This window comes from Pseudophryne corroboree, chromosome 7 (assembly GCF_028390025.1).
Source record: "Pseudophryne corroboree isolate aPseCor3 chromosome 7, aPseCor3.hap2, whole genome shotgun sequence".
Lineage (NCBI taxonomy): Eukaryota > Metazoa > Chordata > Amphibia > Anura > Myobatrachidae > Pseudophryne > Pseudophryne corroboree.
Genome location: NC_086450.1, coordinates 417,479,349 through 417,494,062, shown reverse-complemented (window position 1 = coordinate 417,494,062; position 14,714 = coordinate 417,479,349). Strand labels below are relative to the sequence as shown.

Sequence of the window (14,714 nt, the reverse complement as noted above, 5' to 3'; positions counted from 1 at the left end):
TATGTGTTCACACAGTGCGGCTGTGCCACACTGTGTTTTGATGAAATCCTATGTGTCGCTGGCCGGATCCTGTTCTGCGGCATCTCGCAGAACAGGATCCGTGTGCACACAAACCGCCCTCCCGGCCAAGCGGGTCCGGGTTAGGGTAAGGCACTAAGTGGGAGGTTGGGGTTATGCTGCTGAGAGGGGGGAACAGTCTTGCCTCCCCCCTGTCGGGATTACCTCTATCGGGATGCTGGCGTTAGTATTTTGACCACGATCATCTTTTTAGCCGGGATATCATATTGAATCCTTTAATGTCCTGAGCAGGTCACGCGTCGGTCCCTGTTTTTCACAAATTCTGGGACCACTGCCCTTCACGTTCTTCAAAATTGTCAAGCACCAAGCTCACTGGCTGTAAGGTGTGGACGCACTACTCCTGTCCCCCAGAAATAAATGCCATGATTTACCCAATCTCCAGCACCATAAGGGCCCTTGCAGGGTAAGGGGGTCTCCAAGCTCCTTCCCCTGCAAGGTTTCGGTCGGCCCCTTTTACCTCAAGTTCAGCCATAGGGTTCATGCAGGAGCTGAATTTTTGGCTTCCCCAAGAAAGAAGGAGCCTCTGACAACTCCTGGAGAGGGCCACCCATGATGTAATAACCCCATTACTACCCTTATCCAAAGTGAAAAACAATTGTCATTAGGGGTGCTCTATCAAACCTTCTAGAAAAGACAGGTGGAGAAGCTGCCATTAGCAACAAATCAGATTATAGTTGTTTTATAGAACGTACTAGATAAATGATAGCTTGAATCTGATTGGTTGCTATGGGCAACGTCTTCATTTGTCCTCTGTAGAAGGTTTGATACATCCCCCCCATTGAGAATTTTACCTGAAATAGGGAATGACTAACAATAGGTTAATAAGGCTCGAGAGTGGGATTATTAAAACCATCCTTTGGGAATCCTCAATGTGGCTTCAGATTTGTGATTTAGGAGTATGCTGACAAGTGGCTGAGCTCTGTTGCATTAATTAGTTTGGAAGGGACTGTAACTACGCTGGTGCACCGCTCTTGTGGGAAGTCATGCTCAATCTCTACCTTTTTCCATCGGGTATCAATGTTGCGTGTCTAATGCCCAGAGGGATTATGGGAGGTAATGAGACTCCTGTGGGAGACGATCTGATTACCACGCTATTGTGTGACTGCACACATTGCTGTCATGCACCCAGTGCTGTGCAGCCAGCGCGCAGGGGATGTGCACAGTCAGAGATAACAGTGGGCCTGTTAAGAATGTCACCAGCACTCTCCATTGTTAGCAGTTGTCCCTTTATTTGTGTCCTCACACAATAATGCATTCTGCTGGCCTCTGCATTAGCAGCCGGAGATACTGTGTAACATGCAGGAGGAACATCTGTGTTCTGTCGCCCATTTGAACCCTGGTCTGGTGCATCCATGTCTCCTGTGCAATGCTGGCTGTTTATTGCGCCAAGATAAATTATGCACTTACAGTACACTTCCAGCCGCACGATTCACGGAGGAGAAATCTCTGTATGCATTATTCGGCATTGTATTAGGGATTTTCCCCAAAAGCTATTTTCAATGGCCAAATAATTCAACAAAATAAAAAGCTCTCCTCGTTCATTAGTATGTAAAGGAAAAAAAAAGTTTGTTATTCAAAAATATTAAAAGACCTAATGAATATTCAACCTCATTAAAAAAGGAAATGTTTATGCTGGAGACAGTAAAAACATCACAAAGAATGAAATAGCCGTTATATATAACGGCACGCATAGATCCGTTTTAGTTTTCATAGGAAAAAGACGATCTGGAAATTATATATATATATATATATATATATATATATATATATATATATATATATATATATATATATGTCTATCTATCTAATATTCCCAGATTCAGTGGATGACCTGGACTGCGAACGTTGGTTTAAATGAAAGGGCTTCTAAAAATGCATATACATGGTTATTATCGGGAGGGGATGTCATCTGAGTCGGTTCTCTGTGTATACCTTCTTTCAACGAACGGAATTTTAATCCCAAAGAAGGAAACAATTGAACAAAATACTGAGGTGATTTTCAGCACCATTGTGATAAGGGACATTTCACAATCCAATTTATACACCGTGGTGGTGTTTTGTTCGTATTGTGCAATGTTGGTCATCCTCAAGTTTTTGGAGCAATCAAAATATATTTCCAGGTAAGCAATAGATCTTTATTCCACTTAATGCATTTGCAAATCTATTTCCAGAAAGGAGGGAGACGGCAGTGCTGGTTCTGCAAATGGCCGATATCTGCCAGCACTTGGGAAAGCGGAGATTAGAAATGATCAAACAGTAATCCGACAGTATTATTTATTTATTTTTTACCAGTTATTTATATAGCGCACACATATTCCGCAGTGCTTTACAGAGAATATTTGGCCATTCACATCAGTCCCTGCTCCTGTAGAGCTTACAATCTATATTCCCTATCACATTCACACTAGGGTTAATTTTTTTGGAAGCCAATTAACCTACCTTTATATTTTTGGATTGTGGGAGGAAACCGGAGCACCCGGAGGAAACCCACGCAAGTACGGGGAGAATATACAAACTCAGTAGGTAGACAGTAGGTAATTAACTTTTGCAGCCACCTACTGCATAGTGGGTTTGAATCTCATTAATGGGCAGTACGGACGGTGTAATGGTTAGAATTACTGCCTCACAGCACTGATTCCCACCATGGCCCTTACTGTGTGGAGTTTGTATATATTCCCCGTGCTTGGGTGGGTTTTCTCTGGGTACTCCAGTTTCCTCCCACAATCCAGAAATATACTTGTAGGTTAATTGGCTCCCAACGAAATTAACCCTAGTGTGAATGTGTATGCGTGTACATGTGGTAGGGAATATAGATTGTAAGCTCCACTGGGTCAGGGACTGATGTGTATGGCCAAATATTCTCTGTATAGCGCTGCGGAATATATGTGTGCTCTATATCGGTAACTGGTAATAATAATTAATAGTAAACGCGGCTTGATGTCACAAGAATTATCAGAACGGTTAATTACTACACCTGACGCACTACATGTAAATATTTCCAGGCAATCTGTGGGTCGTGGATCTTCCTGATTCGTAATGATGTCTAATGTCAGAGGTATTTTAGTAATGTGCCTCTATTTATTAGCAGTGTGGCATACCTCATTAAGGGGTCTATTCACAAAGCAGTGCAAAGTGTGGAGAAGTGAGCCAGTGGAGAAGTTGCCCATGGCAACCAATCAGCTGTTCTGTATAATTTTATAGAAAGCACATTATAAATGTTACCTCAACACTGATTGGTTGCCATGTGCAACTTCTCCACTGGCTCACTTCTCCACACGTTTCACTGCTTCATGAATAGAGCCCTCAAAGTGGGTGCCAGAGAATCCCAATCAGCACTGTATTATCATGAGTGTGCTTAGGTAGGGTCACTATCGGGCATCCTAACCAGGTGATCTGGAATGCATTTTTTAAGAAAAGCCCACTGTCCTTTTTTATTTGAGGAACGCTGAGGTAATCTAAATATCAGTTAGATCCAGTCATCCTGTAGGCAGAACTTTGTGTGCCCCATGGCAACATTTTTAAGTGTAACCTGTCCCAATGCTTCTAGAGAGACACCTCTTCACAGCAGTTGTTACTTTTATGCCCTATAGTAGTGTCCTAGTTCAAATTATGTCACACAGCAACGCTGCAAGTACACATTATGCAACACAGTACCCCCAATTCATATTATGTCACGTTACAGTGCTTCCAGTTGATATTATGCCACATTATAGTGTCTATACTTCGTATTGTGCCCCCGTTCATATTATGTAACATTATAATGCCCTCCAATTTATTTTATACTACATTACAATGAGCAGTATTTTATGTATTTATTTATTTTTTAACAGTTTCTTATATAGCGCAGCATATTCCGTTGCGCTTTACAATTAGAACAACAGTAATAGAACAAAACTGGGTAAAAACAGACAGACATAGAGGTAGTAAGGCCCTGCTCGCAAGCTTATAATCTATAGGGAAATAGGCATTGATACACGAGGAGAGATGCTACCTGTTACATAATGGTCTACCACATTGCTAGGTTCTTAATGGGTTGTATTATATGATCACCCCGCAATGTTGGCCAAGGGTCAGGAGGGTGTGAGAGTAAAGAAAGACAAGATATGTGAAGTAATGTGTACTGTATAGAGAGGATGTAATTAGGTAGGGAAGCACTGAAGGTTACGCGGGTGGGTCTGGAATTTGATAGGCTTGTCTGAAGAGGTGAGTTTTCAGGGAACGTTTAAAGGTTTGGAGACTAAAGGCGAGTCTTATTGTGCGTGGGAGGGCATTTCACAGAGTGGGTGAAGCCCGGATAAAGTCCTGTAATTTTGAGTGTGAACAAGTAATGTGTGTGGATGAGAGACGCAGATCTTGTGCTGAGCGGAGAGGTCTGGTAGGGAGATATTTTGAGATGAGTGAAGAGATGTATGTTGGTGCAGTTTGGTTAATAGCCTTGTATGTCCGTAAAAGTATTTTATATTTAATATGGTAGAATACCGGTAACCAATGGAGGGACTGACAGAGCGGATCTGCAGACGATGAATGTCTATCGAAGAAGATAAGCCTCGCAGCTGCATTCAAAATGGATTGTAATGATGAGTGTCCATGTTTGGGAAGACCCATCAGGAGACTATTACAATAATCAATGCGGGAGATAATGAGAGCATGGATTAGAGTTTTTCTGTGTCTTGTGTAAGATATGGTCATATTTTGGATATGTTTCTATGTAACATGATCCTGAGACAGATTGAATGTGGGAAACAAAGGACAGTTCAGAGTCAAGAATGACACCTAGGCAGCGAGCTTGTGGGGTAGGGATGATTGCTGAGTTCTCAACAGTGATAGAGATATCAGGTTGGTAACTACTATTGGCCGATGGAAATATAATTAATTCTGTTTAGGAAATATTACGTTTGATGTGGCGAGATGTCATCCAAGATGAAATGGCAGAAAAGCATTCAGTGACACGGCCCAATACAGAAGGTGGCAAATCTGGGGAGGATAGGTAGATTTGAGTATCATCAGCATGTCCAGGGGCGTAACTTGATACATTGCAGGCACCAATGCAAACGTTGGTAAGGGCCCCTATGTATCACCCTATGGTGAAAAATGTATATAACACATGTAACTGTGACAGGGAAGGTGGCCCCTCTCAGCTCTGGCCCCATAGCAGCTGCACTACCTGCACCTATGGTAGCTACGCCCTTGTATATAACACATGTAACTGTGACAGGGAAGGTGGCCTCTCTCAGCTCTGGGCCCCATAGCAGCTGCACTACCTGCACCTATGGTAGCTACGCCCTTGTATATAACACATGTAACTGTGACAGGGAAGGTGGCTTCTCTCAGCTCTGGGCCCCATAGCAGCTGTGTTCCCTGCACCTATGGTAGCTACATCCTTGTATAAAGCACATGTAACTGTGACAGGGAAGGTGGCCCCTCTCAGCTCTGGGTCCCATAGCAGCTGCACTTCCTGCAACTATGGTAGCTACATCCTTGCCTACAGCCCTACATTGGAGGAAAACTTGACTTATGAGCCACTATTAGAGTGTATTTGATTTATGAGCCATTGCTCAGAAAAAAAATTGGTCCATCTTGGTGGATTTGTGGGTACTCAGAAACCCCCCAGCATGCGCCGCTGATCCTCCTGGGAAACTATGCCACCTTTCCATATCTTTCTCTATTTGAAGGTGCGCTGCGTGATAATGATGTCATAACACCACTCTTGCTCGTATTCTGAGAGGTATCCTAGGGGAGGTCTAAAAAAGTAGGCCAGTATGCAGTAAATGTAAAAAAAATATACAGCTGTAGATCTGTCTTGTTGATCCTGGCAGCAGCATTTATGAGAACTGGCGGACATGAGAAAATGTTTTGTAACCCATAGCAACCGAGCTTATACTGATACTTTTACAAAGGTCTTTTGTATTGAAATATTCACAAACTCGCTCTTACCGGCCTAAAATTTTTTTCTATCAATTCCTGTTGTTTCAAATGGAGCTTTTAAGAAATAGTGACTTTGGCTTGGAGTCTTAATACAACATCAGGCCTGGCCTGGTCTTACTGATTTACACGTTGGTGTCTCTCTGAGACTGTATGCTATGATTTAACCTAAATTGGATATGGATAAGGTTGTCAGCTGCGTGCCCATTTTAGTGACCGATCAGTCAGATCCCTTTTGTCATGGAAAATGATCAGATCTTTTTTTTTTTTTTTTCTTTTTTTTTTTTTTTTGCTAGTTCACGTTTTATTTAAATGTATAGTCCTGCAGTACGGTGTGTTCTGATTGGTATTCCTGAGAATGATTGGTGGTAGGAGTTATTTGTATCCGGCATCTTGATCAGTCTAGTCTGGGATTACTACATTTCTGATTAAGGGGGGATATTTATACCCCTTTTCCACTAGCTCTAAAAACACGGGTAAATGCGCGGGGGCGCGCATTTACCCGTGTTTTTTTCTAGTGGAAACGGCACCCCTGCAAATTCCAGGATCAAGTGACCTGGGAATCCTACCTGGGTAGCTTGCCGAGTTGAACACGCGTTCAACCCGGTAAGCTGTGTAGTGTAAACGGAAGCCATGTCGATGCGACATGGGTCCCGTTCAGTGTATGGAAGGGCGGCGCTGGGAGATCATGTGATCTCCCAGCGCCGCTCCTGCTGCGTTAGCAGCGGGTTGGTGAGCTCAGTATAGAAGGGGGCTCTAGCACGGGTCGCAGCTGTGTCAGGCTCCCGGCTGCGACCCGTGCTAGCAAGTGGAAAAGGGGGTATTACTAAGCAATGATAAGAGCAAGGAAGTGAGCCAGTGGAGAAGTTGCGCATGGTAACCAATCAGCAGTGAAGTAACATCTATAATTTGCATACTATAGAATGATACAGATCTGCTGATTGTTTGATGGGACAACTTCTCCACTGGCTCACTTCTCCACTCTTATCACTACTTGGTAAATGTCCCCCTAAGACACAGGGGTAAATTTACTAAAGTGTCTTAAATAGACTATTGGTGATATTGCCCATAGCAATAAATCAGATACTGTCTATTATTTCTCTATTGCCTTTTAGAAAATGATAGACATCAGATTGGTTACTATGGGCAACACCACCAATTCTCTGTTTTAGAAGCTTTAGTAAATTTACCACACAGTGGGCAGATTTATTGAGCCTGGTGAAGTGATAAAGTGGAAGGTGATAATGCACCAACCAATCAACTGCTATGTTACAGGCTGGGTTTGAAAAATGATAGTTTGGAGCTGACTGGCTGGTGCATTATCACCTTCCACTTTATCACTTCACCAGGCTTAATAAATCTGCCCCAGTGTTTCTTCTGAATGTTCTGAGTCAGATAACGGTGACACGGTACGGAGAGGAGCGGCTGATGTCACACGGGAGGTGTGGGCATGCAGCTGTAGCCAGAGTCCTGTCTCTCTCGATGGCTGTGTTGCTAGGCTGCAGCGCTGTGTGGGATAAAGACACTGATTTTTTTTTTTTTTTTTTTTTAATGCATGTATCCGTGACAGGACTAGGTCAATGACAAATCGCTGGACTCGTCAAGACATCCCTGATATCTTAATTGCTGCGACTGGCTTGTTATTCCGCCTGCCTGTTCTGTAACTCCTCCCATTCTGCCATTATCCTGGGTAATGATACACTCATATTAACTTAAGGGAGTTGGAGTGTTTAGAGCATTATATTAATGGGTGCACGGGCCGCTTTGTCCCCTGAGTGCACCCACGTTTTAGTACTTATCTTTCCGTAGTCCCGCGTCGGGCGCTGCAGCTGTGGCAAAAAACCCACCGCCAAAATGGCTGCCGCACATGCACAGTAGTGAAATTAGACTCCGGAACATGGTGGGCGCCGTGTTTCCGGAAACTTGCACAGGCACAGTAGACTTTGGCACAGTGCCAGTGTCTACTGCGCTGTAGAGAGGAGCCCCCCCCAGAGTCCGCACACGGCACAGGCCCCCTCCTCTGTAAAAATGCCCTGGATGTAATTGTTGCCAAAATGTTGACAGGCAGCGTGTCAAAATTTGACATGCCTTTTAGGTTTAGGCACTAGGGGGAGATTAGGGTTAGACTGTAGTGTGTGGGGGTGGTTAGTATATGCACTGGATTAAGGGGTAGGGGTTACGGGAGAAATACTCATCGGTAAATTGGAGCAGCAGAGGTCTAACCCAGAAGTCACATGACCCCGGAAGCCACCCTGGACCTGCTGCAGCCGACAGGAGCAGGTAAGACACCGCTGTGCCACAGGGGCCATAAATGATGACATTCTAACATGGCAATATTTAATCAATGTCTACCATGAATATTGACTTGGTCAATGTCAACATTAGGACTGTCGACATATCATACCACACCCCACTAATATATAGCATAGGTTGAATAATACACCCCTTACAGACCGCCAGCTAGAAACGCGGTTATTGGCACATGAGCGTGCATAACCCGTGTTTGTGTGTGGCCTGAAAGGTGCCAGGTAAAAAATACCGGGTCGAGCAACCCGGTATTTCAACCCTGGTATTCCCCTTTCAGACCGCCAGCTGTGAACACTGGTTATTGGCACATGAGCGGCAGCGGGGCGCCTGAGACGGGTCGCACCCTGGTTGCGACTCACCTCAGGTGGTGTGGATGGGTAAGTAGTGAGCAGGGGTGAAATCGTGTTCAACACGGCTCGCTATGCGGTGTGAACGTGAGCCGGGTCTATGCTGAGTTGCAGACAGCGGCAGCAGGACACCTGAGGTGGGTCGCACCCTGGTAGCTCCCATGTAACTAGCTATATGCGCCATGGTCTCTGTCCCTACTACACAGCAGGCTGCCATGTTAGGTGGGCGGTCTTTCTGTAACTATGCAGAAAGAGTTTGAGACCTACTTCTGGAATGTCCTGAAGACTCTTGACTCCCATGAGCATAAGCCACCTTCCTGGATCTTGCCCACCCCCCCTGATGCACCATGTCGTGAATTTTAGCATTACAAAGCAGAGTGGTGGGGCCACTAGAACTAAAATGACATGGGGGGTAACTCAGACCTGATTGCTGGGCAGCGATTTTTGCAGCCCTGCAGAGGGATTCGCCACCGCCTACAGAGGGAGTGTATTTTAGCTGTGCAAGTTTGTGAACGCGTGTGTAGCAAACTGATTTTGTGCAGTCTCTGCGCAGCCCAGGACTTACTCAGCTGCTGCGATCACATGAAGCTGTTCAGGACCGGATTTGACATCAGACACCCTCCCTGCAAACGCTTGGACACGCCTGCGTTTTTCCAAACACACACTGAAAACGGTCAGCTGTCACCCACAAACGCCCTCTTCCTGTCAATCTCCTTGCGAACGCTCGTGCGAATGGATCCTTCACACCATCCCGTCGCTCACCGGCGATTCCCGTTGCTACGGTCCTTCGTGTCTGCGCATTGCGGCTCAGACGCATGCGCAGTCCAGATCTGATTGCACGCTGTGCGAAAAACGCACAGCAGCGATCAGGTCTAAATTACCCCCACAGTCAAGTCCCCTGCACTTGGCCCTCAACCTCCCCTTATATGCAGACAGTAGGCAAGTGTGGTATGTGAGGCTAGAATTAGCATTTGGGCCTGTATAAGATCACATCAGGACACTGCACTATTAATGAGGTCGGTCAGGTCACTAGGACCTAGTGACCATCACTAATACAAAATTGCATTATGGGGGCCTGGGCCTGTATTACGGAAAATGCAGGTTTTTAGTTCACTAAGAACCAGTGGTATTGGCGAGGCATGAGGCACCATGCACAAATCTCATGAAGACCTGAGTGAACACTGAATATTTCTGCAATAGGGCCTAAATGGTGAAGATTTTAATATTTTCACACAAAGTACCAACCCTCTGCCCTGGCACTGTGTTGCTTTGGTGCCAAGCCAGGATATGTTAAGTGATGTCAGCGCAGGCATAATCACAGGCTGTGTGTGTGCGTGGGAGGGTGTGAGTCTGTGTGAGCTCATTACACGGTGCGTAAGAAGTTACATTGTAATTACATCTTTGCACTGCTGCCGCTCGACACCGTGTATTATTATAGGGTTAATGATTGTGTGCAGTGGGTGGAAGGAATTGGTGCCAGGGCTGGGGAAGGGAGGTGCTCCTGGGGATGATCTTCCTGGAGGGGGGGGGGGGGGGGGGGGGGGGCGGGCGGGCATGTCAGGAAGTGTTCGGAGTCTTGCTGTGCAGGTGGATCAGGGTCGTCCCCTAATGGACATTGTTTAGTCTGCACGGCTTCCAGCTGAAGAAATAATGAGTTAACTGGGTCAGTTCCTCTATTCAATACCATAGGCTCAGTGGGTTACAGATGAGTTTTCTTTATACTCCAAGCAGGTTTAATTTTTTCGGTTCTATATTTAGCAGGCTGGACTTTTTAGCACTCCATCAGCTGAGAGGGGGTGCAGGTTGACTACGCCTGCGATAGGGATTTTCTCATGTTGCAGTACCCTTGGTGTTCAAGCAGAAATCACACATAGCCTTTTTATTTTTTAAATAGGAAGTTAGGCATGTATGTAATTTTCATAGCTGTCATACTATTAATCATTATCTCCTTTTCAAAATCTCTGTTGGGGAGATCAGTATGGTTGTCAATCACACTGTGTGCCATGTGATGACATGGAGGGGAGGATCTAGAGTATACCTAACCGAGGGTACAACCAGCCAAGGGTGTGGCACTGTTGCTGTCCTGGTGGCATCTGAATTCAAAATGGGTGCATGGAACAATACCCTGCACCCTGGGGAGCGCTCAGTTTCCTGTTACTGCTTCCGTGATGTCATGATGTGCTTGAGACGGCCAGGATGCAAAAGTGCAGTGATGTGGACCTGCACAGAGCATACAGAGCTCGGAGGAGTATTCCAAAGCCTCCCCGCTCACTACATCATGTGACTGTAGTTGCCCTGGTAGTCTCATGTGTGTTAAATTAATAAATCATTAATAGCAGCCTGAAGAAACAAACCAAGGAACTGTGTAAATTGAAGGGAAAAAATGTACAATAAGTTGTGCTGTGTATATTAGGAAGGACCGCTTTTTACAGTAATCAGAGTCTCTGATTGGTTGAAGGGTGAGCTCCATGTTCTGCAGGTTTGGGAATAATAAAATGCTTCTTGCTTTAAGGTATTATCATGCCCTGATATCTGTAATATGATAGTCATGCCTCAATACTATGTTTGTACCCACATGTTGTTCTTGTTGAGATTACTTTGCTGCAGTGTTTTCCTGAGTCTACTCACATGATTAATGCTGCATTTCCTTCCCTGGCAGGTAAAATACCTCACTGGTTATCTGGATCCAGCTGGCCTGGGGGTTATAAATTTCCGTGACTTCTATCGGGGCATCTCTGAAATCCAGAATGAAGGTGAGCCGTGATGTGGTTATTCTGATGCAATAGCATTATCTACTTCTGGGGAGACACAAACCCCTGGGCTATCCGTTTCCTAGCACCTTCTCTGCTGTGAATTCCCAACAGGAACTGTGTGTTTGCCGAATTCCAGTAAACGTGAGCACTGAAATATCAGCTTCCTATTGGTTGTATCCAGCACCCATTATCCCAGTTGGGAACCTGTTTTATTCTGTAAGACACAGTACATTCCATTAGCATTTATGGACATACGATATACAGTATTTAATTGTTTTAGGGGCTGATCTGTTGAAGGGTGAAAATCCCTATTGCCTGTGAGAGCTGGTATTTTTGCAAGAGATGGGGCTGGTTACTTATAATTAGAGATGTACGGTACTTATAATGCTATCGCCGGTGATAACACCCATTGTTAATGCATTTTCCCATGCCTTTGAATGAGAATGACAAGTTCCGCTAAAATTCCAGTCCTGTTATCGCTATCTCGTGGTGGTGGTGATGATGGATTAAAATAATTAAAAAATGCTTTATTCTTTGAATAAAATAAATTCTTTAAAATTATTTAACTAAATTTACTCTGTTTTCCTAAACGTTTTATCTGTTTAAGTTTTTATTTTGCGCATTGAGTTCCATGACCATTGATTGCGCCGCGGTCGTCACACATGTAGGTCAAATTCATTGAAACCACAATGGAAAATGTTACTGCTTTCAGATCGCTAAAGCGGGTTGCACTCGGGACTTGTACAGGGGTCCTTTCCGGGTGCGACCCGCTAGAGACCCCTTTCTGACTGGCAACATGAACCCGGCAAATTGCCGGGTTGGTGACGTGTGTAGTAACTTGTGCGGAGGGGGCACCTGTCCCTATAGCTCCGCCTCTCCCTATAGAGTGCCCAGGTCGCATGGACCCTTACAACCCGTTCACACTGCACCTGACCCAGTAGTAACCCGGGAAATACTCTGCTGTCTGCAGCGGGGTACATTGGTTTCCACAGGGAAACATCGGGGGGGGGGTGTAGAGATGGATCTTGATCCAGGCATCAACAGGCTAAAGCTTTAGACTGTCCCAGGATACATTGGGGCCTCCTCTATAACCCCGCCTCCAGGCACTGGAGCTCAGTTTCGTTAACTAGCCCAGTTTCGAGTTTGTGCCTGCAGAAGCCGGTTACTTATACCCCTTTTCCACCACTTTAGCACGGGTCGCAGCCGTGTCGGCTGACACGGCTGCGACCCGTGCTACAGCCCCCTTCAGACAGCGTTCACCAACCCGGCAATTGCCGGGTTGGTGACGCGGCAGGGGCGGTGCTGAGAGATCACATGATCTCCCAGCGCCGCCCTCCTTCACACTACACAGCTTACCGGGTTGAACACACGTAGGACCCTTTTCCACTAGGAAAAAACACGGGTAAATGCGCGCCCCCGCGCATTTACCCGTGTTTTAAAAAGCTAGTGGAAAAGGGGTATTAACAGGGGGGCTGCACTGGGCAGCCCTGAAAAAGCTTTTAGAAGACTTCAAGGGCCGGAGCACTTTTACATGTCAGGGTGACATACTGTGCTGCGGCTCCTTCACCTCCCCAGTGGCGTCGCATACTCCCCCTGGCTCTGTCCCTGGGGACTTACGGCGGAGACGCTATGGCTCTAGGCACACGGTCGCAGACGCTCTCCTGGTTTGCGTGGCTGCTACAGAAGGGAGGAGGTAAGAGGGTCCCCAAGGCGGGACCCGCCATTAAATCGTGTTCCGGTCTCAGTCTAAGGAGATGGACTGCGACGCTGGCGTGGACACTGGAACAGAGCAGGGACTCCACTATATCCACCAGGGCATAGGAGTACAGGTCGGATCTATAAATATCCTCTTTATTAAGACTCCATAGTACCAGGTGGTGAGGACCAGCATAGGGGAGAAGGCGCTTGACCTGTAGCCCCTCCCCCGGCTCCGGGCGCCATCTACTGCTGGTGTTCCCGACCTGGAGCTGCCTCACACTCTCCTTCACTCCTTGACTGAGATGCTGGGCGCCATCTTCTCTGATTAGTTGTGACTGGTCTCCGGGACTGCAGGGCAAGGTCTCCTCTGTAAATCCGCCTGTACATCAGCGCCATGATTTTTACAGACACTTAAGTATTCTACATGTCAGTATTAAAACAGCGTTACTTAAGAGTATTCTGATACATACATCCAGTCTCGGACTGTGCATTTTGTGTATATGTGTGTGTGTGTGTATATATATATATATATATATATATATATATATTTATTAGTCCAGTGCAGTTTTATTGTCTTACTAAAATTATTATCTGCATTGTCAATGTGACTGTGTGTGCCTGTATCTGCTGTGTGGATTTCACTTTTCAGTGTATCCCAGCTATATCTATCACTGTATTCTGTACCCTAAGGGACTAGGAGCATCCGGGTCTCATATATAGTGCTGCACAGTATTTACCGTCAAGTCTATTCTACTGTGTACTCGGTCACATAATACCGGATTTATTTGCTGGTGTTGTGTACTGTGTGCGCAGTCACATAGTACCAGATTTAGACGCTGGTGTTGTGTACTGTGTACGCTGTCACATACTAGGGGATTCATTCGCAGGTATTGTAGTCTGTCTGGCTGTATCGTTCTCATACGCTCTGCGGTTACATTCACTAAAATGTCTAACACAAAGGGCAGGAAATCCACGGACGCTCCTGTATCATGCAGCACATGCGCCAGGGATTTGCCTGAGGGGGAAGCTTTGAATGATGGTCTGTGTAATATGTGCCATACATCTCCCTGTCAGTCCGCAGCTCCTGTAACCAACCAGGAGCCACCTTGGGCGGCGTTCTCAACTATGGTCAATACGCTTGTGGCACACCTCACGCCCACTATGGGACCTCCTGTGCCATTGCAGCCATATATTGTCCCTATGGTAAATCCGCCTTGGGCGGATAATTTGTCTACCCAGTTGCAGCAAATGAATCAATCTTTGGTTAGACATAAACCTACCCCAAGTGACTCTGGTGTCAAGGGGTCATCTAAGCGGGCCACTTCCTCCTCACAATCCACTAATCTCTTGGAAGATTCTTCTGATGAGGATGGGGAGTATACTGAACCGTCAGGCACTGATACAGCTGCTTCTGACGAGGAATCTACAACTCGGGTTGATGTCCCTGACCTAGTAGTTGCTATTAAGCAAATCCTACAAATAGATGATGCTGTGGATCCCACTATTGTGTCTAAGAAACCTAAAAAGTTTAAACGTCAGAAGGTAACTAAAACATCATTACCGCATTCTGACCATTTAGTAGACATACGTCAAGAACCCTGGTCTTCGC

General features: G+C 45.7%; 1 protein-coding gene across 2 annotated transcripts in view; it reads left to right on the top strand.

Moving 5' to 3' along the window:
• Positions 1–14,714, top strand: part of RAB11FIP3 (RAB11 family interacting protein 3) — a 121,459-nt gene that overhangs the window by 30,863 nt on the left and 75,882 nt on the right. For both annotated transcript variants that reach the window (XM_063934769.1, XM_063934768.1), the window contains exon 2: positions 11,314–11,407. In XM_063934769.1, the coding sequence (XP_063790839.1) occupies positions 11,314–11,407 (94 nt within the window). The remainder of the gene's footprint in view (positions 1–11,313; positions 11,408–14,714) is intronic.